Consider the following 24248-nt stretch of genomic DNA (forward strand, 5'->3'; position numbering starts at 1 on the left):
ACAATCAACGCACCAGAGGTCACCCCTTTAGATTAGAGGAACGAAGCTTCCATTTGAAGCAGCGTAGGTGGTTTTTCACGGTGAGGGCAGTGAGGTTGTGGAATGCCCTTCCTAGTGATGTGGTAATGGCAGATTCTGTTAATGCCTTTAAGAGGGGCCTAGATGAGTTCTTGAACAATCAGAATATCCAAGGCTATTGTGATACTAATATCTACAGTTAGTATTAGTGGTTGTATTTATAGTTTATGTATGTGAGTGTATAGATTGGTAGGTGTGGGTTAGGTGTGCTGGGTTTACTTGGATGGGTTGAACTTGATGGACACTGGTCTTTTTTCAACCCTATGTAACTATGTAACTATGTAACCTGATTTTACAGGTTCAAAGGAAACCATGACAGTCTGTTTCAGTGCTTGCTGGAACCATTCCCCACCCTTGTAGCCTTGCAGTAATGCAACACTTCCCTTCTAATTTCCACAGTGGGTGGTGGAAAGATTCTCTGGAAAGGACTTCAAGACCCAGAATCCATCACTTCACTTTACCTTTAAAAATAAATTTGGGAAAATAACAATAGTAATAAAACAAAACATAAAGGGGCCGATTCACTTAAGTCCAAAAAAACGAGTGATATTTATAGCATGCGTTAAAAATAATATCACTTCTTATATTTTGCGAGTTAACGATCGATTCACTAAAAGGACACTTGTCTGAATTAAGAAGCAATGTTATTGTCGTTATTTATCTGACAATGACAGATTTTTAAGTGTTATTTTAAAGCATGCAATATATTTATGCGTTATTTCGTAGCATGCGATATTAGCGCACGCTATTACGCACGTAGCAGTTACTTTCTGAAAACTACTGTTCTGAAAATTACCATTTCCCTGAACACTGGAGGATGCATCACTCTAGTCTAGGGAAATCACATACTTGAAAAAATCCCACTGCAAACTCCATCTTGTCACCACAGGCAATCACCAGCTGCAATTTTGTTTAATAACGCCTACTCCTGGGAGGCGTTAAGTTTCACAGTAATTATCACCACATTTTATGCTTTTAACACTTCATATGTGTTCGTGAATTATGCGTTAGTATTATTTCTATTCGATAATTACCTCAATGCGATGGAAATACCACTTTGCAATAATGCAGATTTTTGCACATGCGATATGAGTGTTAACGCATGAGAAATGACTTTGTTACTTAATGAATCAGTACTTCATTATCGCACACTTTTTAGAGCAAAAAACTATGCGATAAGCGTTAACAACCTTTAGTGAATCAGCCCCAAAGAGTAAGAAAAAAAACATTTGGCAGGGTTTCTATCCCCTTGAACTACAGACTGCATTGGTTTCTATGCAGCTGTGCAATATGGGTCTACCCTAGATAAATGCTTATAAAGGTTTGGCCACTGAAAAGTAAAAAAGCTTGGACAAACGACATTACAATTCTGCATGTGGAAGAACGAGTTGAAGCACGTTTTCTCATAACTCAATATAAAACTGCTTTCAGTTAAAGTGTAACCTATACTTTATACTTTCCCTTAACTACATATTGCAGCTCACAATAGCTCTGAGTTTAGTTCAAATGAAAAAGAAATTCAAGTGTGACTGGTATCTGGAATGATTCCCCTATTACAGTCCCAAAGTCTGAAGATCTGCTGTTTAAGCACTTTGGGCTTAGCTTCCCTGCCAGGTTGTTGAACGTGGTGTTTACCTTTGGTGGATCAGAAAAATACAGCATGAGCATTCCTTTGGCATTCCTAAGGCACATAAACTAATTGCCAACTGCAGTCAGACTTACTGTCAATAAACGCTCAAACAAATGTATTGCTTTTGTTTTTCTATCATCACACCCTCCCATTTCCAACTTTCAATCTGTAGTTAAACTCACTACTCTGTTGTTATAGCAAGTTGGAACCCACTGACCAGGTTTAATAACCAGCATATATTTTACCTTTAAGTATACTGATGCAGCCTAACAGAATACTATGTTGGTTAAACAAGCGTATCAAATATCACTCTTCTTAAGCACAAATGCTGCCAGTATGTATTACCACTGCTGTAAAGAAACTGAATTCAAGACTCAAGAAATATACCAAGAGTGAACTTTACCATTTTAACAAGTGGCAAAGGTTTTAATGCCAATATATTTGTTTTGCACAAAATAGAAACATATACAGTATACACACTAAGCAACGTATAGCACAGGTCTAGCAAAGAAATCTAGTTTTCTAGAATTCTTAATCCTCTGTGTAAAATAGGTTAGAGGAAAGCCTCTTTCTACATCAGCAAAGTACTTAATACACACTATTATACCATTATACCATTGCCTAACTATAATAAACAAAATGAATATGGCAGTATAATTCATCTGAACACTAGAACACCAACAGATTATTGATGGAAATAAAGCAAGGAAAGATTTATATAGCCTGATTATTGGGGGGCTTCCTGCTTAGAAAGCAATTCTGCAGACTTAGCAGAGCGTTTAAGCTTGTGTTAAGACTCGGCTGACTGCATTCAAATCGCATTGTACTTTACAATAAGCAGGAAATACTCCTCTGTATGAAGATCATTTGTTTCCAAATTCACAATATAAAATATATATTTTTTATTTTAAAAATGGATGGAGAATTTTTCTGAATATATATTCTATATAATAAATTTAAAATAAATAATTAGTGAAAGATAAGGACAGGAGGGGGTTACCCCCCATGAATATGGCTCTGCTGAAAGAACTGTATTCATGGGATACATACAGGTCTCTGTGCTCTATTTTGAAATTTGCAGGTCAGGTAAGCGCAGAGCAGAAAACATAGTGATGTGACCATTTTTTTTTACTTTGCACCTGCTCTGCATTTAGTAACTAAGCCCTATAGAGATAAAATAAAAGCTACCAATGACGTGTGCAAGCTCTGGCATAGGAGCTGGTGTAGGTTTATAATTCAACACAAGCATATACATAAAAAGTTATTTCCCTGTGTATTTTTTGTTTATCTCCTCAATAAGGCCCTATTTTGGCATTTGGCCTGGCCACTGACATGAAAATGAAAAACTGAAGAACCAGTTTTTTTTAGGTTAGCCAAGGCTACAAGAAGCCTAATAATATGTGTATACTGTATATGAGCAGAAATACAAGCTACAACACTTCCCCAGTGTGCCAGTTTTCTAAACTTTCAGGATTCTAGAACTCCAGATAACAGGGTCCTAGACCTATATTATGTATTCAGTGCACAAATGAAGAACTAAACCATGCATTTGTCTTATTTGTGCAATATATTATAATGTATTATAGTACATACAATATCTCTGGGATGCATACTAAATTGTCAACACATATTGAATAAAATAAAGGTTCAAAGGTAATGTTTTAACTATATGAAATATAAAATGGTCAAATACAATTATAGAGGGAGGGGTTATAATCTACGGAAGTAATAACGATTTAAAATATTAATAAGTCATTTTACTGCTATCCCCTCAGGGTTGGATTACAATAAAGGACCTCTCTTGTCTATACAAATGCGTTGTCATGGTGACTAACTCAATATAGTGGGTATGCTATGTCACTTTATTATTTTTTTCCTGTGGCTAAAGCTGAATCTCTTCTTTTCTACCCCTTGACAATTATACCAAATAGAATAATGCATTTCCGATAGTGTTGTCAATGTCTGCTCTGTGTCGACAGAAGAGAACAGCAGCCAGACAACACAGACAATAATACATTTTTAATGTATAGTGGCATACTGTTTCATGCAATTTATCCTACCATAACAGTATCACAAATAGTGAATGCTATCCACTAATAATCGTACATGAATATGCTGTGCAGAAAACTGATAGTTAAACACAATAGTTTGTATCTGAAGATGCAAATTTGCCAGTAAGGGGGTACAAGATGTGTTAGCTACAGGTTAGAGAGTCCTGGGTTTTACATGTACGCATTTACATTAAGTGAACCGTCACATGAAAGGGTATGTGCAAGAAATCAGACATTAAGTAACTGCTAAATCATGGGAAATGGTACTGTACAATGAACCTTCATGTCCTCTAATTAAAGGAAAAATCTTGTAATCCCACTCTGCAGTGTTATATCATAAGTGATGTGCAAACCCCAATACAGATTTCTGTTCTGAAGAGAGTGTCTAACAGAATTCTCGATGTACTGGGGAAGGCATCTGTCTTCAAAGGTTAGCTAAAATTCTGCACTGTTGGTACACAAGTAGGACATTCCATTTATTTTGATGATTTAGACATGCTCAGTTCTGCATTTTCTTTTAGAAGTCTTTAAGTGGGATTCCTATATTTTTGCTTTCTGGCCTGTTTATCACATTGGCTTCAAGCATAGTTTTTGCCAGCCAGCAACCTCAGCTTTTACTGGCACAGCTACATTAAGGCCCCGGTCACACAAAGCGTTTCCTCCTGCAGTTTTCAGTCAAGCATAGAGAATAGAGAAGAGGATTAGCATTAACAATCACAGCTTTAGTATGTGTGCAGCTACACGGAGAGCGTCCAAAACATGCGAAAGCATGCATTTTTGGGCCAATCTCTGCTTCTGCTCTGTGTCTCCTTCCAACTGAAAACCGCAGGCAGAGTGAAGTGGAGGAAGCGTTTTTTTTGTGACCAAAAAATCCAAATACAGTACAGTAAATAGAAGGGCTATGGCTGCTAAGCATTTTCATTTGTAATTCCCCCACTAAATATTTACATTATAACATTCAGTGTATTTTGTATCCTACAAAACTAAATGGCAACAAAATAATAAGCTTAATGATAAGACTTCTGAAACTGTCAGGCTAATTCATTTTGTAATATTAAAATGATACTGACACAATATGCACGCAATTTCTTGGGCAAATCTGGAAATTAACTGTGTTGTGGTATGGGCATTTTACAGCACAGTCCTTATTATAAGTGAATTGATCAAAATGGCCATTTCTACTGATAGTAGGAAGTAATGGCAGACATAACGGTCAGTAGGTGGGGATCATTCATAAATGTATGCATCAATACCTGCCACTGGCAGGTGGCAGCATATATGCTGCACAAGTAAAAAAGAAAAAGCTAATGGGGTTGACCATCATAGTCCTCCTTGACAAAAAACATAATGATTACAGGACAACACTAGAAGTAAAACTGGACAGGTACACCAAGAAACACCTAACAACATCTTAATTGTCATGTTCAGTTACATAGTTACATACTTACATAGTTACATAGGGTTGAAAAAAGACCAGAGTTCAGCCCAAGTAAACCCAGCACACACAACCTATACTTACCTATCTATACACTCACACACATAAACTATATATACAACCACTAATACTAAGGGGCACATTTACTAACCCACGAACGGGCCGAATGCGTCTTTTGCAATTTTTTCGTAGCGTTAAAACTTGCGCGAAAAGTCGCGACTTTTTTGCAGCTTTCGCGCCGAGTACGAAAGATTCGGATTCATTCAAGCTTCAGTATGGTGACTTTTCTTGGGCCAGGTTGGAGCTGCAGGGTGCCATTGAGTCCTATGGGAGGCTTCCAAAATCATGCTAAGTCTGAAAGTTTCGCAAGTTTGCGCAAGTCGTAATGGTTACGAAAAAGTTGCGACAATTTCCGAAAAGTCGTAAAGGCGACGAAAAAATCGAAAAAATTACGAAAAAGTCGCAAAATGTTCGTTTTCCAATCTGAATTTTTCCGATTCGGATTCGTGGGTTAGTAAATGTGCATCTAACTGTAGATATTAGTATCACAATAGCCTTAGATATTCTGCTTGTTCAAGAACTTATCCAGGCCCCTCTTAAAGGCATTAGCAGAATCTGCCATTACCACATCTCTAGGAAGGGCATTGCACAACCTCACTGCCCTCACCGTGAAAAACCACCTACGCTGCTTCAAATGGAAGCTCCGTTCTTCTATTCTAAAGGGGTGGCCTCTGGTGTGTTGATCATTTTTATGGGAAAAAAGAACATCCCCCATCTGCCTATAATCCCTTCTAATGTACTTGTACAGAGTAATCATGTCCCCTCACAAGCGCCTCTTTTACGCAAAGCAGAGTGCTGTACTGTAAAGATCATATTTTCATTTTACTAATATTTCTGCAAAACAATGCAATCGAAAAGAAATTCCCTAACATAACAAAAGTACAATATAAATGTGCTGCTAATCATAAACATGCCTATATAAATAAATGTAATGATGTAATATTTCTTTAACTACTTTAGTAAATGCAACTGTGTTTCTTTTAAGTACTGCTATTGGATTACACAAAGGAATAGAGGGAAAACAGGTTTAGCAAGGGCATTTCATTCTGTTCCAAAATATTTGTAATCATTTAAATACCTTGTGTTTGTCCTTGATTTTGTTTCCATCCTAGCCCTGATATAGTATAAGCAACTGAGATGTTACTCTGTACATCTTACAACCCTAGGATTCCTTCAGACCCTGCTTTAGAACATAAGCCTTTATAAGCAGGGAACCATATTCCTGATTTTTTTAACATTGAATCAATGTTTGAACTTTTTAGAAACTTAGTAAATAAGAAGTAATTAAACTCTTGAGGTACAAATATCACCCAAATTGCCTGCACATTTACATCCATATTCACAGGATGTAGATCCTGCCATTTTATGTAGAGATGAGGGATGGGGGGTGCCTTTCCAACTACTTACAGTGCATGTGTATGACACACCTGGGCTTTCCAAGCATCTTTCAACAGCTTAAATTGCAGTATTTGAGGTACGTCTTGGTCATAACCTGTAGTGCTCAAGCTCAGCTCTGCCCAACACTGCCTGCTTTTAAGATATACAATATTTGTTGTGTTTTAGGATGTTTCAGTGGTGGGATTAATATTAATTTAGGGAGAAGGAAAATGGAATGACTTCTAAAATAAATCCATATGGTGTTGACATGTCTGTAATTGATCCCAGCCTTGAACAATCTGAAGGCATGAAAGCCATTTCAGAATCATTGGGAGCTAGTATAAGCATAGTCACAGCATCAGAAATAAATACATAAACATGACATATATACAATATACCAGACACCAATCCCATGCTGAGCTGAAAGAACATTCATAGGCCTCTGTGCACCAAAAGTGACATCTTCCAGCACATTTGAGACACAAAGTTATGCACTAAAAGTCTTCACTAAAAAATGTACCTTCCCTTGCACACTACTTTGTCAGATCAAAGGAATATTCTTAATAAAACAATCAATTTAATACATACAAAAATACTACAGGTATGGGAGCCAGAAATGGTTTTCCAGAATAATCGAAATTATGAAAAAGGTAATTTTCTATAATAAAATAGTTCACATATTTAAAAGCAATTTCCTTTTCTCTGTAATAATAAAACAGTGCCTTGTACTAAGATTTAATTAATCCTTATGGGAGGCATAATGTTTAAATTATTTTTATCTGGAAAACTCAAGGTCCTAAGCATTCTGCAAACCTTATTAGCATTATGTAAAGAAAAGTAACCTTCACAATTATACAACACTACAACAGTACCTTTTATTATTGTCCAGAATGCAGGTAGCTTGTTTATATTGACAAGTAGGGTCTGACTGGCCCACTGAGATACAGAGGGACAATCACAATTTTAGTAATCCCATATAAAATAACCATTTTAAATAGAACAAGAGTTTACTATTATTATTTTAATTATTACTATGACAAATAGTAATAATAGTAAATTGTAATGTAGTTGGTGGGCCCCTGGCACATGTTTCTCTGGTGTTCTACACCCAGCACTGTTCTGACAGAAGTATTTACAAAAGAACTGAGAGTGTAGAAGTACTGATATCCACCCTCTCTTAGTGACAGACTTATTTACCAACAGGGTGTGGTATGTTCGGATATTACAAATATGCAGTTTTGTGCTAAAATACTTTTTTTTTCCAAATGACGGTCTTTTGTGTATATGACAAATTATACGGCTTGTGTTTTTACCATCTGAAGGCTTTATGTCTTCATTTACCCATCACCTATCAATGTCAAAGGGCATGATTATATTTCAGAGTAAATGTTTACATTTTGCATGTTCTGTTTAAGAAGAAGTTAAACAGAGGCAGTAGGGTAATGGCAGATGGGACATTTTGTCGCCCACACTTAGGGACAGATTTATAAATGGGAAATGAATGTTTAAATAACCTAGTTTCTTGAATGAGGAATATCTGTGTCTTCCTCAAAGAGCCAATGAATGCAGATACAGCCCCTATAACCAAGGAGCACCGTTAAAATCAAAAAGAAAAAATATCCAGCAACTCAAAATTTATCCATAAAAAGACAGAAAAAAAGCTTATTCTGATCATCATAAAAACTATATACAGACCCCATGGTACTCCGCCTGTGTTTCATACCTTATGGGACTTATTCATAAGAGAGATTTAAAGGAGAATTAATCCCTCCCATCATTACTTAAAACCAATCAAAATAAGTCACATCCAACTTCCAATGAATTGTCAAATATTGTAAATATATTTTACAACTGAAAAAAACAGTAGTGGATATACTATATGTCAACATAAAAGCTTAATGCAGCATATAAAGTTACACTCATGCAATCCCATATATATATGGCAAGGTGTATTTACATTAATAACACATTTTCAATTATTTTAAACTTATTTGTACAAGTAAATGTAAATTTGCTGTTGAAAGTATTGCCTTTCTGCCCTAATGGTTTTGACTTTTAAAACAAGGTAGCAGAAGCCAGTTGAGTGACAGGCCTGAGAAAATGCATGCAAGGCTGGCTATTGCTACATTGTTTTATGAGACAGAACCTGCATTAGTTTCAGATCCCTATTTACAACAAGAAAAGTAAAATATTTTTACTTATTGTCACTACCAAAAACACAACGGGGGAATTTTAGTTTTACTTACACTATGCAGTTTCTTGGGCAGGGGAAATATTTTAACAATAATGTCAATGTAAAATAGTTAACCCTTTGTGTTTTTCCTTACATATAACAGTAGAATATTACTTCTACCAACACTTGCTAGTACAGCGCTTTAACTTGAGTTATATTGTATTGTATAAGGATACTGTTAAAGGGGAACTTAATTTTTCAGTCTCCCAGGCACAGTTAAGCATTCTAATATAGTTTTCATTAAAAAAAATGTTTTGTACAGTGATCGCTAACTTCCGGACCCTGACTGACAGCTTCTTATCCTTCTGACACACAATGAAACAGTTATGTACTACTGAAAGTTTATTGGCCGCTGGGACAAGACCATTGCACAGACAGCCACTGGCCGTGAAGGTTTTGAGCTGAACTGAGCTGAGAGGATGTGTGGGGATTAGAGAAAGAAACTCAAAGTAGCAGCGATTGTATTGGAAAAACTGTAGAAAATAAATAATACCTTCCTATTAGTGATTTACTTCTTTCCATTCCCTATGATATAGAATTTTTATTTTAGCCTTTAGATCCCCTTTAAATTAAGTAGCTCAGCTTCTATGGCCAAACTCTTAGTATCAAACAGTCCTCAGACACATGCTAAAGGTCAAAAGTGGCTAGGGTTTCTGACATGGTAATACTGTATTTTCATGGTTTACCAAACTGAGGAATTTAATCAAAATGGGTGCATTTTTCTCTTTATGAATATGATGATACTGGCAGCAAGAGTTATGGAGAAGGTAGTTCAAAGATACAATTAAAGAGATATCATTAATGTCGGAATAAGGCACCAAGGGCCAACCAGATATCTTGATATTAAGGGACCACCAGCTGGAGCCCTTACATTTTTTCTTCTTGCTGAGAAAAACCCTTGTATCACCATGTTTAAGAGATTTATCGTTTAAAGGTAATTGATAATTTAACCAAGAAGGCACATTTTTCAAAAAATGTTGCCCAATAAATGCCAGCTGACTTAAGTCTAGGGGAAACATTTTATACATAGAAATATCATAGTTGGCAGCTTCTTATAAGACACATTCAATGTGGGCAGCTGTGCTCCACAGTGTGTTGTGTGCGTTGGCTGAACAAGCTGTGTAACAGCACAGAGCAGAGCACTGGATAAAGACGGACTGCAGAGGATAGTGCAGACAGACAGGGCAAAGGCTGAAACTCTCTATCCCAAGATGCTGTTTATGACCCAGATTATATGGTTGTTTTGGGTAATCTATTAGCTCTTGCTTTACCATCTACACTCTGCAGAATCTTCTTAAAAAAACTCACCTGTCACCCTGCTAGCCATATATAATTAACAGCCTCCTTGGATTCTGTCTACTTATCTGTGGCAATAAATTTAGCTTATGTATTTTCCAGTTTAATACTCATCACATAAATGAGTAATAGGAATCTTGTGTGTTGGTGGTTTAGTGCTTGCCAAGCCAGAGTATTGGTGACTGGTGAGTGGCCACATGGTTGTACCTAATTTGGTAATTCCATGATCCACCTACTAGGAGTAAGAGAGTTTATTACAGTTTGATAATATTGGTAGGCAGCTTAAGTTTAGTTATGTGCAAGATATTATTGTTATTTGTATCAATACATCTGTGGCCTCTTTTGCTTCAAATGTCTGTCTGATGTGCTTGTTTTATTGTATGTATATTAATGTAATGCATTTGTAAGGGCACAAGGGAGGAGGGCTTTGATACTATTGCTGGCATTGTTTGTTTAAGTCAAAAAAGAGAAAAGAAACTCACACTTCTCTAAGTAAAGTTCAGACTGCACTGGGTGTTTCCCACCCTAATTAATTAACTCCAATACAAAAAAAAAAACTTAAGGGCTTCATCTGATTAAATAATTAAAACATAGCTTTTATTTAATCTAAAGTTAAAAAGTGAATTTCATATGATGAATAAATAGTTAAATAAGTTACAAAAGCTATATTTACACATGTATTAGTCTTTGTCGTTTGTCTTGATAATCAGTAATAGATTGATATTAATCATTGTACATGATCAGTTATCTAATAAATTACAGGAGAATTACAGGAGTTATCTAATGCATCGTCACAGGAGATATAAATCTATGTATCCCATAGCACTGGTCTCATAGTAGTAAGATTAGCCAGATGCAGTACAGGGAAGAGGGGGAAGAGGGGGGAAGGGTAGGTGCATGCAATCTTACTATTTTGAGGCCAGTGCTATGGGATACATAGATTTATATCTCCTGTGACGATGCATGAGACTAATGAAATGTGACTTACCCTGTAAATAGGTGTAAATATTATAGTGAACTTTTACCTCATTGATTTTTACCCCCTTCAATTTTTTCCTTGTTCCTTCTTATTTTAATGCTAGTCTGTTTATCCCAATTTGGGGTGTGATTTCACAATGGTCAGTCCTTGGTCTGTTAATGTCTCTTTCTAGATTTTCTTAATCGAAAATGAACTTACTTGTAATCAATATACATACACATCTGTCAACCTGCTGTAATGCGCATCTGAGATTGATTTCTCAGACCACTGCTTTTACCTTGTGACCAAGGCCACAATCTGTAAATCCACAGTCTCTATAAGCCGGTACATGAAACTTATGATTTCTAATATGCAAATGAGGGTTCAGTATTGGGTCCATCTTCAGCCAAATCGTCTGCAGAGAATTCAGATCTGGTGCATCACTACCCTCTACATATGATGGACTTGCTTCATTGTAACCTTTTTACTTTTTGCATCTGTTTATTAATCTATATTAACCTATACTTTCATCTGCCAAAAATCCAAATAATGTTTGTTGGCCCTGCTTGTAGAAATCCTTATTAATATTACTTTACCAGTTTTTTTTATCAGTACAGCATTTGCAGGCCTGGTGTTAAATTACTAACTCCCTATCCCTATTTTTTTGGCACTTAACTAAACTGGGTCTTGTTGACACTGTTTGGGGCAATGTAACAAATAGGTGATTTGATTGTTGGCACTTGTAGCATCAGACAAATTCAGTACCATAGTAACCAATCCGCAATTAGCTTTGAATAGTCTTCTACCAGCAAAATAAAAATGAAATGAAAGTAACTCCCTGATTGGTTGTTATGAGTAACTGCACTGATGCTATTTACACTTACTCTACATTTTTTGGGCCCCAAATACTTACAAGATCTGCTTCTTCTATTATAGGAACCCAGCTTTGATCCTCTAGCAACTGCTAAACTACTGCTAACGTATGGTCCCTGGTGTAGACATGGGTACAGTTGTTCTTTTGCTGTTTGCTTTTAATGCATTATTTTCTGCAATGAATTAAACCAATATACTATGTGAGTCAGTGTGCATAGGTATGCAAGGGTATGCTTTTTATTTGTCACTGCAAACTTCCTGCAATATAGATGAACACATTAACATGTCAATCCTCCTTTAAAGGAAACAGAAATACACTAATTCCAAAGCATATTGTAATATGTAAAGCAATACACTTCTGTTTGCACTGAAATATAATGGCATATACAGTATTTGTGAATGCATATATTTTTATCTTTATGGGAACATATGCCAAATATTGCTTAATACAGTAAAATTATGCAAAGTATCCAACTATTTATATTTTCTAATGGATCTGGTACACTATCAAAGCCAAAAATATAAGAAACAAATATTATGATATAATGATATGAAATGATATAATAATATGAAATATAATGCATCAACAATATTTCATTTTATCTAACATCCTGTTTCATTAAAATGAAGACTTCCAGTTTTATTGTGTACTGCCAGTTAACCCTACTGCGGAGCTAAGATGAAATAGCAGAATTACATTTACCAAGAGTAAGTAACCAACTCGCACTGGTATGTAGAAATTCACTCTCCTTTTAACAACCAATGCTCAGCTATTTTAAAACTGCATTATTACTGAATGAAAGGAGTCACTGATTTAGGATTCTTGTAGTAGAACAATCAAACACTCTGACATTAATACAAGTCATGAGATATAAACCATGTGAGCGGCCACTCTCACATAGCTTCATTAAGTTCAAATGTTTTCATAATAGTCCATTGTTCAGAGAAAGTAACCTTCAATGTGACTGTTCTACACAAACTAAAAAAATATGTAGCTCTTGGAAAGACAGGTTAAATCAGAAAAGTGTTAATCAGCAGGGAGCAAATTGTATTCTGTGATGATGTAGTGATGGGTGATGAGTCAGATTTTTATCGTAAAAATCCCTATTGTTATCTATGGGGAAATGTGCTGGAAGCCATTAGAAAATAATAGTTTACATGTATCTGCTGATGGGAAGAGAAGATAACATACTTATGTCCCTGGCCGGAGGGATTAAATGAGCCGCTCAGTCCTAATCCAGGAACTATTTTCATAACATTTACAGACAGAGTCACTAAACAGTAATAAAATCATTGCTTGTTTGGTACTTAAAATTGTTATTCTTTCTGGGACAATAACACTCAGGTCACTGAACTTTTTGGTGTTACAGAGGAAATTAGCTTTTAAGTGATATTATTACTCCACCAATAACTAATGGCAGGCCAGACATGCCATTATAGGACTTTATTACTTCTTTTACAAGGGAACCAAGCTTTCATTGCATGCTCACATATACAAAGCTATATGTGCCTGTGTTTAATGTTAAGTTATTGTTAGCTGTTTCTTTATAGATATGGAAACCTAAAATCACTATGGGGGTTGCCAAGTTGTAAAGCAACCCCCTGTGATTTTAGTTGCTCACATTTTGGCCTTTCTGGTATCCCCTTGCCACCCTGTGTTGGTACATGTGCAGTAAAGAACATTTTCTCAGATTTCTGTATTTCACATACCCTTCTAAAACGGGAAAGAGAATACAAGGAATGTCACCTCCCAGGAACGTTGGCACATTATAAAGTACCCCAGGCCAGTGCAACAGCACTAGGAAGAAGGCATGCAACTAGAATTACTGGAGACTGCCTGATATATGTTACTCCTTTCCGTCACACAAGTGAGGGAGGGATAAATAATGCATTTCAAAACTTCAGAGGAACATTATGAGTCAACATCATATTGCCAAATCCATAGCCCAAACAGGCTAATGTAAACTAAATAACATGTACAGTAGAAGGAGCCAATACTAAGAGTTTTATTTCTTCTCACAGACACACCTTGGGGCGTTTGCAGCCAAACCTGGCACTCAAGGAATGTACGTGCTGCAAAAGCAACTGGTTGCTAAGAAAGCAACATGTGTTTGGGAATGGGAATTGTTTTATTCCCAGCTTTCTCAAGCCATTAGAACCAGCAGTGAATTAACCTAATCCCATAACACAATCTAGGACTATTATTCACGCTGCCATGATATGAAAGAGTAAGTATGGGGGGTGAGACTGGTGAATATCCCCTTGCCCATCTGCCTACCCTGACTCCCCCATATAAAGGCACCCAGCCGCAGAAGCAGATATCGATGTCCCTGCTGGTCTGAGCTCTGTGCCTGACCCAGAAACGATCTGCCTCTGTCTGGGAGATGCACAAAGTGATCATAATTAGGCACTTTTACACTAAGCGACACTTACGTATCTGTTGATGAGTCTTCTCAGCGCACTGCAATCCATGTCTAGTGACAGCTGCCCTCACACCTCTGCCTTCTTCTCTCCGCTGCCTCTTCCCCCCACTAATTCTTACTTTCCATATCCATGCTCAGTACTCTCCGTCTGAAGCTTCTTCCCATGAACCCCCTCTGAGACACAGTCAAAGGGGTCCCCGACTCTTCTTGAGGGAAGGATCGGCTCTCTGTTCTCCGGATCACAATGGATGAGAGAGCTACACATGGGGCTGGAAGGTTAATAAGTGCTACAGGAGGCGAGTTCTACGTTCTCCCCGGTCTATCCATGGATCAGCCCGTCAGGTGTATCCAGGCATGGGCACGATAATGGTGTTTGTCCCTTTTAGTGTCAATCTGTCAGTGCGAGTACAGGCAGTCAGTGTGCCCCCTCCTGTAGCTCTCCAACTAGATGCTCGCTTGTTCTCTCTGATCATTCGCACCCTCCCAGCTTCTCTCTCCACTCACATCCCTCCCATTCTACATCACACACACAGTAGCCTTCCCATACCCCTCCCCTTCCCTATTTCGGTCTGTGATACCTCCTCCTACTAGTGTTTCACACTAGTCGCCTCTCCCTCCCCTCTCTCAGATCCCTCAGAGATCCCTTGCTGTCACTCATTCTTATCATGGCTGCCCAGCCCACTTACTGGGCAAGCCTCTCCTTTCTCTTCTCTTGTCATCCCTCCCTCTCTTTTACTCAACGTGAGCCCTGTTGCCCCCCCCCTCCTCCTTCCCTACATCAATCTGTTCTAGTGCTGGCATCCTCTGCTATTTATATCCTGTCGGGCTACTTTCTGATACAGCTGGCTACAAAAGATCAGACAGTCGCTGTTATTTAAGGGAAACTGTGGGAATATTACTTGAGCCTTCTATGTTTTTGCTGTGCTTCCTCTCCCCATTATGAATATAATCCCACTTTATCTAGACTTCCAGCTCAGTATATAACATTGTATAGGTGACCCAATTTAAAAAATAATTTATAATGTATTCATATTTACACTTGAGTGAGCTTCTGTGTTTTCATGGTGAGAAGATATTATGTTGTATTCAGCTTAACATTATATTATATTATATATATATATATACACACACACACACACATATATATATTTTATATATATATATATATATTAAACAGCATTATATAAAGTATGCCCAGATATTAGTCCCTTTACCAACTTAACTTACAGTCTAGTATACTGTAACTATAACTAGGGTTAATTTAATCAGGGGCCAATTAACAAAATTCCAGGATGACTGTGGTAGCAATGATTCATCCAATGTATAAGCCACATGGGGTTGATTTTAAGCCTGTGGACAATCAATCCCTATGATCAGCTTGACTGCATCTGGAGCCACTGCATCGGCCCAGGTAAAGACACACAGAGCAGATTTTGGTGTCAAAATGTGCAAGTATGCATTTTGCAGAACTAGTAGAAGGCATAAGATGCACCTGCCTAGGGCACAGTGATGGGGGCGCTGGGCAGGCGCCTTACTGTGATGTCACTGGGAGGCGAGGTACCCTTTGCCTAGGGCGCCAGGTCAGCTTGGCCCACCCTTGCATTTCAGTGACAAAATCAACTCCATGTGCAAATTTGTGTACACATTAGCCCTGTGTGGTTGTAGCCAAAGTCATGTGCTCTTGTGCAGGCACACACAAATTCTGAGGCCAGAGCAATAAATATGTCAGGAGTCACCTTGTATTTTGTATTGCCCACTCTCATCTGCCCCCCCCCCCCCACTGTAACAGCCCAGTCGCCTGTTCCCTGCAATTTCCATTAAAATAATGTTAATCCCTGCCATTTAAAAATATTGAAATGCACCCATAATTTATGAGAAACCAGCAAAATTGGACATAGCAGGGAGTGCTGTCAGAGGCCTAATAGACTGAGGCAAGAACAGGTCACACAAAAGGGTTCATTTATGAAAAAGGCGAGGTGAAAAATGCAAAATATAAAATGTTTGTTGCCCACAAGCCACCTAGCTGCCTCACATTTTAACCTGTCAAGTACAAATTTAGGTACCCAATTCTGGAGATGCAAACATTACTGCTCATTTACTGCTCACCTCTTTCAAAGCAAAAATCTTATTGGCTGCTATAGGTACTGTTCCTGGGCAAACTTAGTGTCTTTTATTACATATGGGGGTTAGTGTGAAGGAGAATAAAACAGCCCAGGCAGCTGGACAGCATATCACTCCTAAAATCATGGTGCACAAAGTCTAGCCCTTTGTGGTCTTTCCACAAATTCAGGCCTGCAACAAGCACAACCTGCACCAGGGAAGTGCCCCAAGTGTAAAAAATAGCACCCATCTACCTCAACATCATAGTACAATGTATTTAATAAAGGAGGAGCGAACTTCCTCCCTTTCACATACAAAACTACCTGCCTTGGAAGGATTATTATATCATGCTTCATCCTATTCATTTGGCTTTGCACAGCTTCTGGCATTTCAATAAAAACAAAAATAGTTGACAGTTCTTAATTATGTTTTTTTTAAAGAATACCTTCCACCCTCATGTATTTCAAGAGTAACAAACCAACAGATCAGCATTTTGTAATATACAATAGTAGCAAAAAGTGCTATTTGTATTATTTATATTACTGAAGTAATCATCAGATTTGAAGTCTACCTAATAGCAGCAGCAAGAGCTAACACTGCCAACGTTATTAAGATTTTGAAACAGTGGTGTAGAAGGGGGTAGTAATTGTGCATTTCAGTAATGTATTCTTGAAGAGTACTTAAGGATTGTAACAGGGATATGCAAAATCTATTTGGATATTAGAAACCCCATGAGAGTTCTGACCTACTGTAAATGGGTCACAGGTGTACAATCTAGTTCTCAGACAGTTGTTTTCAACAAGCTATTATCTAACTTTTTTGTCTGATTTTGGGAGGATGGAATTCCAACCTGCTCTAATGATGTTCTAATGGTAACAGACTAGAAACTGAAAGGAAGACAAGATAAACTAGATTTTGTTACAAGCCTGGGTTGCTTCATTCCAGTTTAGGCAATAAACTGATTACTTAATGTGTTGTCATAGCAGAAACTAGCACTGCTGCTGGGTAATGCAACCACTGTTATTACTAGGAAGACAACTCTGTACTGCAAATACTGTTTCAGATGTAGCCATATTAACATATGTACAAGTATTTTTACAAGTACATACACTGTATTAATGATCATAGTGCTTGGGACTAACTGATACAATGTCTTTCCATAATATGAAGCACCATGCCTTAAGGCTGCTAAAATATTTTTAATATTAAGGGGGTGATTTATCAATGTTCTAATTTATATTTTTTCCATTTTTCTATCCTGTTTTTAAAACTCCCAAAATTCAAATTATGGTTAAAAAAATTTGAATGTCTGGTATTTATTACGTGCAAAAGCCAGAAAAATTGAAACTTTGCATCTAAAAGTTTGTGAGTTTATGTAGAAGTCCTAGGCAAAGTTAAGCCATATTTTCAATTCAAGATTTTCAAGGCATTCAAGTTTTTTTATTCAAATAAGTTTTCCATACTAATAAATAAGCAAACTTTCAATTTTTTTAAAATGGAAGTTTATTCAAATGCGAATAAAACTCTCCAAATTACAAACTTGAGAATAGATAAATAAGCCCATAAAAACCCCAAGAGGAGTGTTTTGCCATCACCATGAATGTATGCTTTTAGTTACTCTAATGTACAAAGTTTTATTAGAGGGAAAACAAGAAAATCCAAGAAAAAAAATCTGGCAAGCACTATATGCAAAAACACTATATAAAATAACACTGCTGTATTTAAAAGCTTTTTGGTTTCCAGATTATAGATCCCATACCAGGAATAAAAAAAACCCAAAACATTCAAATTGTTTTAAATTTGCAAAACAAAAACTACTTAATTTCAGTGGTCTGAAAAGTCAAAATGCATAGACTGGGAAGATGTTCTATTGTCAGAGATGTGCCAATAGGATGTGGGCCCCATTTCCTAGAGGAAATCCCATTTCAGGTCTCTGTGGTAGAAGCAAATTCCAAGACCAGGAATGTTTGTGTACTGGAGTTATCTACTATATGAATGTGTTTATCATAAGGGACAACTTCTTTATTGATTTTCATTTCTAATTATATTTTCTGGCCTTTTTATTACTATACACCCATGACATATTGCTTACCCTAAAATTAAGGGTACTTCTTTGCTTTGTACGTTCTAGTTTCCTTAACTCAAAAACTAAGTAAATGCCCTTTTAAATACTTAGTGAGCTACCCTTTTTTGGATTTTCATGCCAGACCCATTCTGGGCCTTAGTATATCTGTGACTCTTTGGGCTATAGCACACAAAGTGCCAGAAACTGCCACTGCTCCAATAACATTTACTTGAATGGCAAACATGTGACAGCAGTGGCCCTAGGGCTTTCAGTCATAGAACACTGATTTCTGGGAAAAAAGACTCCATCACTAGCTCTGTCATCTGATTGGGAATACCTTGTTTGCCATTAGGCTAAATGTCAGCTCCCATGGGTGGAGGCTTAGCTGTTTGTCAGCAATGCACAGCCTATAGCGACTTTAAATGTTAGCAAGGAGGTTACAGTTACACTTTTATCACCCAACAGAGCATTACATCATTATGCATTTTATTCAATAAATCATTAAGGGGAAAAAGTAGTAAAGGTAGCAAATGGAAAAAAAATTAAATAAGAAAAAACATGAATAAAAATTTGCATTTCACAATGTAATATTCTATTTTAGTTACTGTGCTGCAAATTTTGATTGCACATGGCTAAGCAGTTTCTGGGTTTGCAAAACCTATATTAAATTTAAGCAAAGGAAAATTTGTTCTGACAAAGGCATACATTTTGGCATCAGCCCAGACATTACTAATTACAACTGGATGCTCCCTAAGAGCTTATTCAGTCATAATACTGAGTAGTAGTGTTTGCAACCCAATTCAGTTGGACTGTTTTCAGAACCCATTGCTAGAATTATACTTGCAAACAAAATAACCTATGGACTGCAAGTGCTCAGAGCAAAGTTGCTGTAAACCATAACTTTGTTTCAAAACTCATTGAAAACAGTCTGCCTTTAATGGATTGCACTTACACTCATTTCACTCAGTAAAATGAAAGAGCCATAGATGATGTGACAGGTTAACTGGAACTCTCCAAATCATATTTGTGGCCCCAGATGCTCAAGGGTTCTATAGTCATATTTGAATAATGTGGTATGTTGACCTATTTCATGGAAAAATCTGGTTAGCACTTCCCTCGAGGATCCTGCCAGGTATGTATGCCAAACTTAACATGTCTATCTGGCTCACTAGGGAGTACTAACTTCATATTTAGATATATTTTCCTCTGTGTTTAAAGCAGTAGGAAATGTTTCTGCAGTGTGCATAACCTAAACACTGAAATTAGTGCTGTCTTAACCAGTTACAGTGGTTAGTTTAAAGTTTTACTTTATCACTTGCCACAATCAGTATGGATGCAGCCTGGGTTGGATAATTCTTATTGAGACTATGTCCACATAAATGATTTTGTTTCTTTTTTCTAAATCAATAGTTAGTCCACACTAGAACTAGGGGTAGAAAGAAGAGGCACGTGCCTAGGGCGCAAGGTGGGGGGCGCATACCTCTTCTTTCTGCACTCCCTAGTTCAGGCCCTGGATGCTCTTAAATGCCACTTTTGGCAGTCCCCTGCACTCTCACACCCCCTCCTCTCACTTGTTGCACGTTTGGTCTTGCACCCTGACTAATCGGAGGGGGGGAGGCAGGAATGCACATGGGTTGCCTAGAGCACCCGTTGAACTTGGCCTGGCCCTGCAAGAACTATCTTTCAGTCTTAGAGGAGGGCAACTCTGCAGTAACCCAGAATAGAAGATGGGTTAAAAGGGGGGCTCTGAAGCATAGAAGTAGTGGTTATGGGGAATGACACCCCAGCAGCTGTATATTTATTAGGGCCTTTATTTGCCTTTCTTAGAACAATGAGGATATCATACACTAACTTCATGCAAGGAAGTGGCTGTTCAGAAAGACTGACTGTAATGCTTTAGTGCTAACATTAGAACATTGGAACACTATTCCAATAGGAAAACGTCCCTGTCCCTGTCAAGTGTCATGGTCCCTTCCACCCAACATTTTTTACTGTTTAACATGTCTACAGCTTTTATGTTTTGGTGCACTGAAAAGACTGCTAGTTTAGTGTTTAGCAGCGTTTTAACTAGAGTTTGTGGCCACCTTAAGCTCTAGGGCCCCACTACAGCAAGAGGTCTGCGGGGCATTATTTACACCAGTGAATTGGAGAAATATGGGATATACAGTAATCCCAAAAAATGAATTGATGTGAACTAACACAGCTTGCTGCGCTGAGCAATTTTGCAGTGCACATTTATTTGTAAGAATTAATTGTTTCTAACATTTCTAGCATTTTAGAATTCTAATAGCTGCTTTTGGCTCAACTGAAAGTGAGCAACCCAATGGTTAACTGAATACAGGGAATGCATAGAAAGTGCAAAGACAGAGTTGCTGACACTCTGGGCCTTCAAAAGGCGCTGCAGTGATAAGCCTGCCTAGCAATTTTAAACTGTATAAAACTGCTAATATCTCAAAACCTCTTGAAATAAAAAGTGAATTTATATTGCAAAAGTGCTCAGTGGACCACACTGAGTAAGTTAACAGCAATTTATTTTATGGGTTTTGGGTTTAGATCCCCTTTCATTTTTTCACCTTTGGATTTGTGCTGTTGTATACCAGTCAATGCACTGTTGTAATGTTGTTCAGTTGCTTATAGAAAATGTGAAAACCCATATTGTTCATCTAAAACAAAGACATTTATGGAAAAAATGCATGCTAAACTAAAAAATAAATAAATAAAACTTAAATTTCTATTAAAGGGCCATTATACTGATCAATTCTAATTATATAAATAGAAATATTCTCTAGCATTTGCTAACACGGATACTGCTATTTCTGATGCAGCATAAAAAGTGCTCCTTTAAATAAATCAGTTGGCAAGCATTTTAGCATTTCTCATGACTACTTACATTCAAATACTTTTACCAGTATATTATGATATCCAAATGGAGATTTAGCCAGCAAATATTTGGAAGGACTTTTTTCAATTAGTTAAAAAGCAATGGTCACATGTCTCAAAGCTTTTTTGTTGCATTAACTCTAGTTCAAATGTTTCTGTTTAGCCATGCCAGTCAAGCATGCTATAGAAATGTCAACTAACATCATGTCATGCGGGTGATAATGATTCTGTCTTGAATTGTTTTAAACCTACTGACTCTTAACATTAAACAGTAAAAAAAGTAAAATAAGGACTCATTATTGTCCTCAGGACATAGCCTCGGTTGACATATGTGATTCTACTATATTTCCTGCTAATATGGCTGCAGGAACTGCTTTATTAAAGAATTTACTGTAGATGAGGATTCCATATTCAAGCAAAATGGCAACTTCCACATATATAAAATACAGGTCTCTGAGCAAAAGAACCTTTGTGAATAATGGACCCTATTTATAAAGTGTCAAAGTAGGAATGTTTCTCTACAGAAGTGGGGGTGGGATGAAGGGAATTATTGAAACATTATTGGGAAGTATTGAAAATGTATTGTTTTTATATAATTTCAAAGTACAAATTATAGACTGTTGGGAAATTCTTGATCACCGTTGCTAAACAAAAATGATTCTTTCCTAGAATATACTGGGATGACATCATTTCAAAGGTTGGACATTAAACTACCTTGATAAGTTTGACATTGTTCTTTTTAAAATGGAGTACTTCTTAACAGTGTTACTCATTTTGTTTACATTTATTTCAAAATAATTCCCCTCTATACACACACTGGTATTTTAAGACTCCTGTCTCCCTCCCTAGAGTGTCTATGTCTATCCACAGTATTTCTAAAAGTAAGCAATAGTGAAAGAATCTATATATTGTATTTTTAAGTGTTTAATGCTTACAGACTTACCAACATTTGTATTGCAACTCATTTATTCTTGACAGAAAAGATACTAAAAATTACAAATAAAAAAGAGGTGAATTAAATTTGCTCCCCACAAAAAAGCAAATATTTGTTCATTTTTTCCAGGGGACATGGAGTCTGCCAACTTTTGAATCTAACACTGTCTTCACGTATGGAGGAGTAACGTCACATTTATTCCTATACTCTGCTTTATGCTGCTCCCTTGTGTTGGAAAAAATGAACAATGTTTTAATGCTTTGCTGGTTTTAATGCAGTTTTTATGGTTGGTAAACTGCCTAAGCACATGTCCTAGAATATACAGATATGATGTCACTGAAAACATGTTTGTAGTTTTATTACTATAGTACCTGTAGTTAGAAAACACTGTGCAGATCATGTCATTTGGCTTTTAGAACCTCATTTTTCCACTTCACAAAATCATAGACACTAGTAAGATAACCAATCATTTTTACAACCCCCGAAGCAGCCCCATTACCTACAGGTTATTTATTTTGTTAGCTATAGTAATTAATAGAAAAACTATTTCCTATGTGGATCTTTCATGAATCATTATTTGAAAGTAAAGAAAGGAAGAGAGGTAGGTAATTATTACTGTCATTTTTTCATTTTGTTAAGGCCCAGTGTGTTAAGGCCATGTGTTCCAAACTAAAAGTGTTAAAGGAACAGTAACACCAAAAAATAAAATTGTTTTTAAGTAATCATAATACAATACACTGTTGCCCTGCACTGGTAAAATTTGCACATTTGCTTTAGAAACACTTCTATAGTTTATATAAAAAGCTGCTGTGTAGCCATGGGGGCAGCCATTCAAGCTGGAAAAAGGAGAAAAGGCACAGGTTACATAGCAGATAACAGATAAAACACCATTGTATTGTACAGAACTTATCTGTTATCTGCTATGTAACCTGTGCCTTTTCTCTTTTAAATGGCTGCCCCCATGGCTACACAGCAGCTTCATTTACTAAACTATAGTAATGTTTCTAAAGCAAATACACCAGTTGCACCAGTGCAGGGCAACAGTACTGTCATGCCAGGCCATATTGCCCAGGCATTGTAACAAGGTAAAATGGCAGCATTTGCGTTGTGTCCACCAGACACCCCTAATTAACCCAATACACACTATCAACATAACTGCAGGAAGGTGTCAACTTCATCAGACAATGCGGGACCAGCCCGTTGGGACAGGAAGCTGGGGTCTTTGATCTGTTGATCAAAGAGAGGCAAAGTGTGGGCCTAGGAACAGCAGGGGGGGACAGCATACAGAAAATATGGATTATAGAAATGGATCCATATCTCCGCTGCTTTAAGGTCTACATCCTCATAAATCACATAGGATTTATGAGGAGGCCCCAGGCTTCCCAATGATACCAAACAGGGGCGGCCTATACCCACCAGTTAGGAGAAATGGGTTCTGGGGGACTGGGACATGAGACCCCCCTCATGTTTGGTATCATTTTGATCACCCCCATATGGGTTAAAACAATTCCCTACTTTCATAATAATATTGAGTACTGGCAAGTACCAATATTATATGAAAAGAAACTGGCATGAGATCCGGGATCAAGCAGCATCCTGGTTCTCTTCCTATCTCTCTAACCGCTCCTTCTCTGTCGCTCTTACTAACAAATCCTCTACCCCGGTTCCGGTTAGTGTGGGGGTGCCTCAGGGCTCTGTGCTTGGTCCTTTGCTGTTCTCCCTGTACACTCTCTCTCTAGGAGACCTTATTTCTTCTTTTGGTCTTAAATACCACTTATATGCAGATGACATCCAGATATATTTAGACACCCCTGCACTAACCACTGATGTTCAAACCCAGATTGGTAACTGCCTC

General features: G+C 37.3%; 1 protein-coding gene across 5 annotated transcripts in view; it reads right to left on the reverse strand.

Annotated features, from left to right (window-relative positions):
* atp11a (ATPase, class VI, type 11A) overlaps positions 1-14930 on the reverse strand; it is a 114070-nt gene extending 99140 nt beyond the window's left edge. For 3 of the 5 annotated variants that reach the window (XM_031897036.1, XM_031897035.1, XM_031897034.1), the window contains exon 1: positions 14425-14929. In XM_031897036.1, coding sequence (XP_031752896.1) covers positions 14425-14463 — 39 coding nt within the window. In that variant the 5' untranslated portion in view covers positions 14464-14929. Of the gene's footprint in view, positions 1-14424 lie in introns of all 5 variants that reach the window. The other 2 variants (XM_031897037.1, XM_031897038.1) reach the window with 1 other exon arrangement.
* Positions 14931-24248: the final 9318 nt, after the last annotated feature.

This window comes from Xenopus tropicalis, chromosome 2, assembly GCF_000004195.4.
Source record: "Xenopus tropicalis strain Nigerian chromosome 2, UCB_Xtro_10.0, whole genome shotgun sequence".
In the NCBI taxonomy this organism is placed as follows: domain Eukaryota; kingdom Metazoa; phylum Chordata; class Amphibia; order Anura; family Pipidae; genus Xenopus; species Xenopus tropicalis.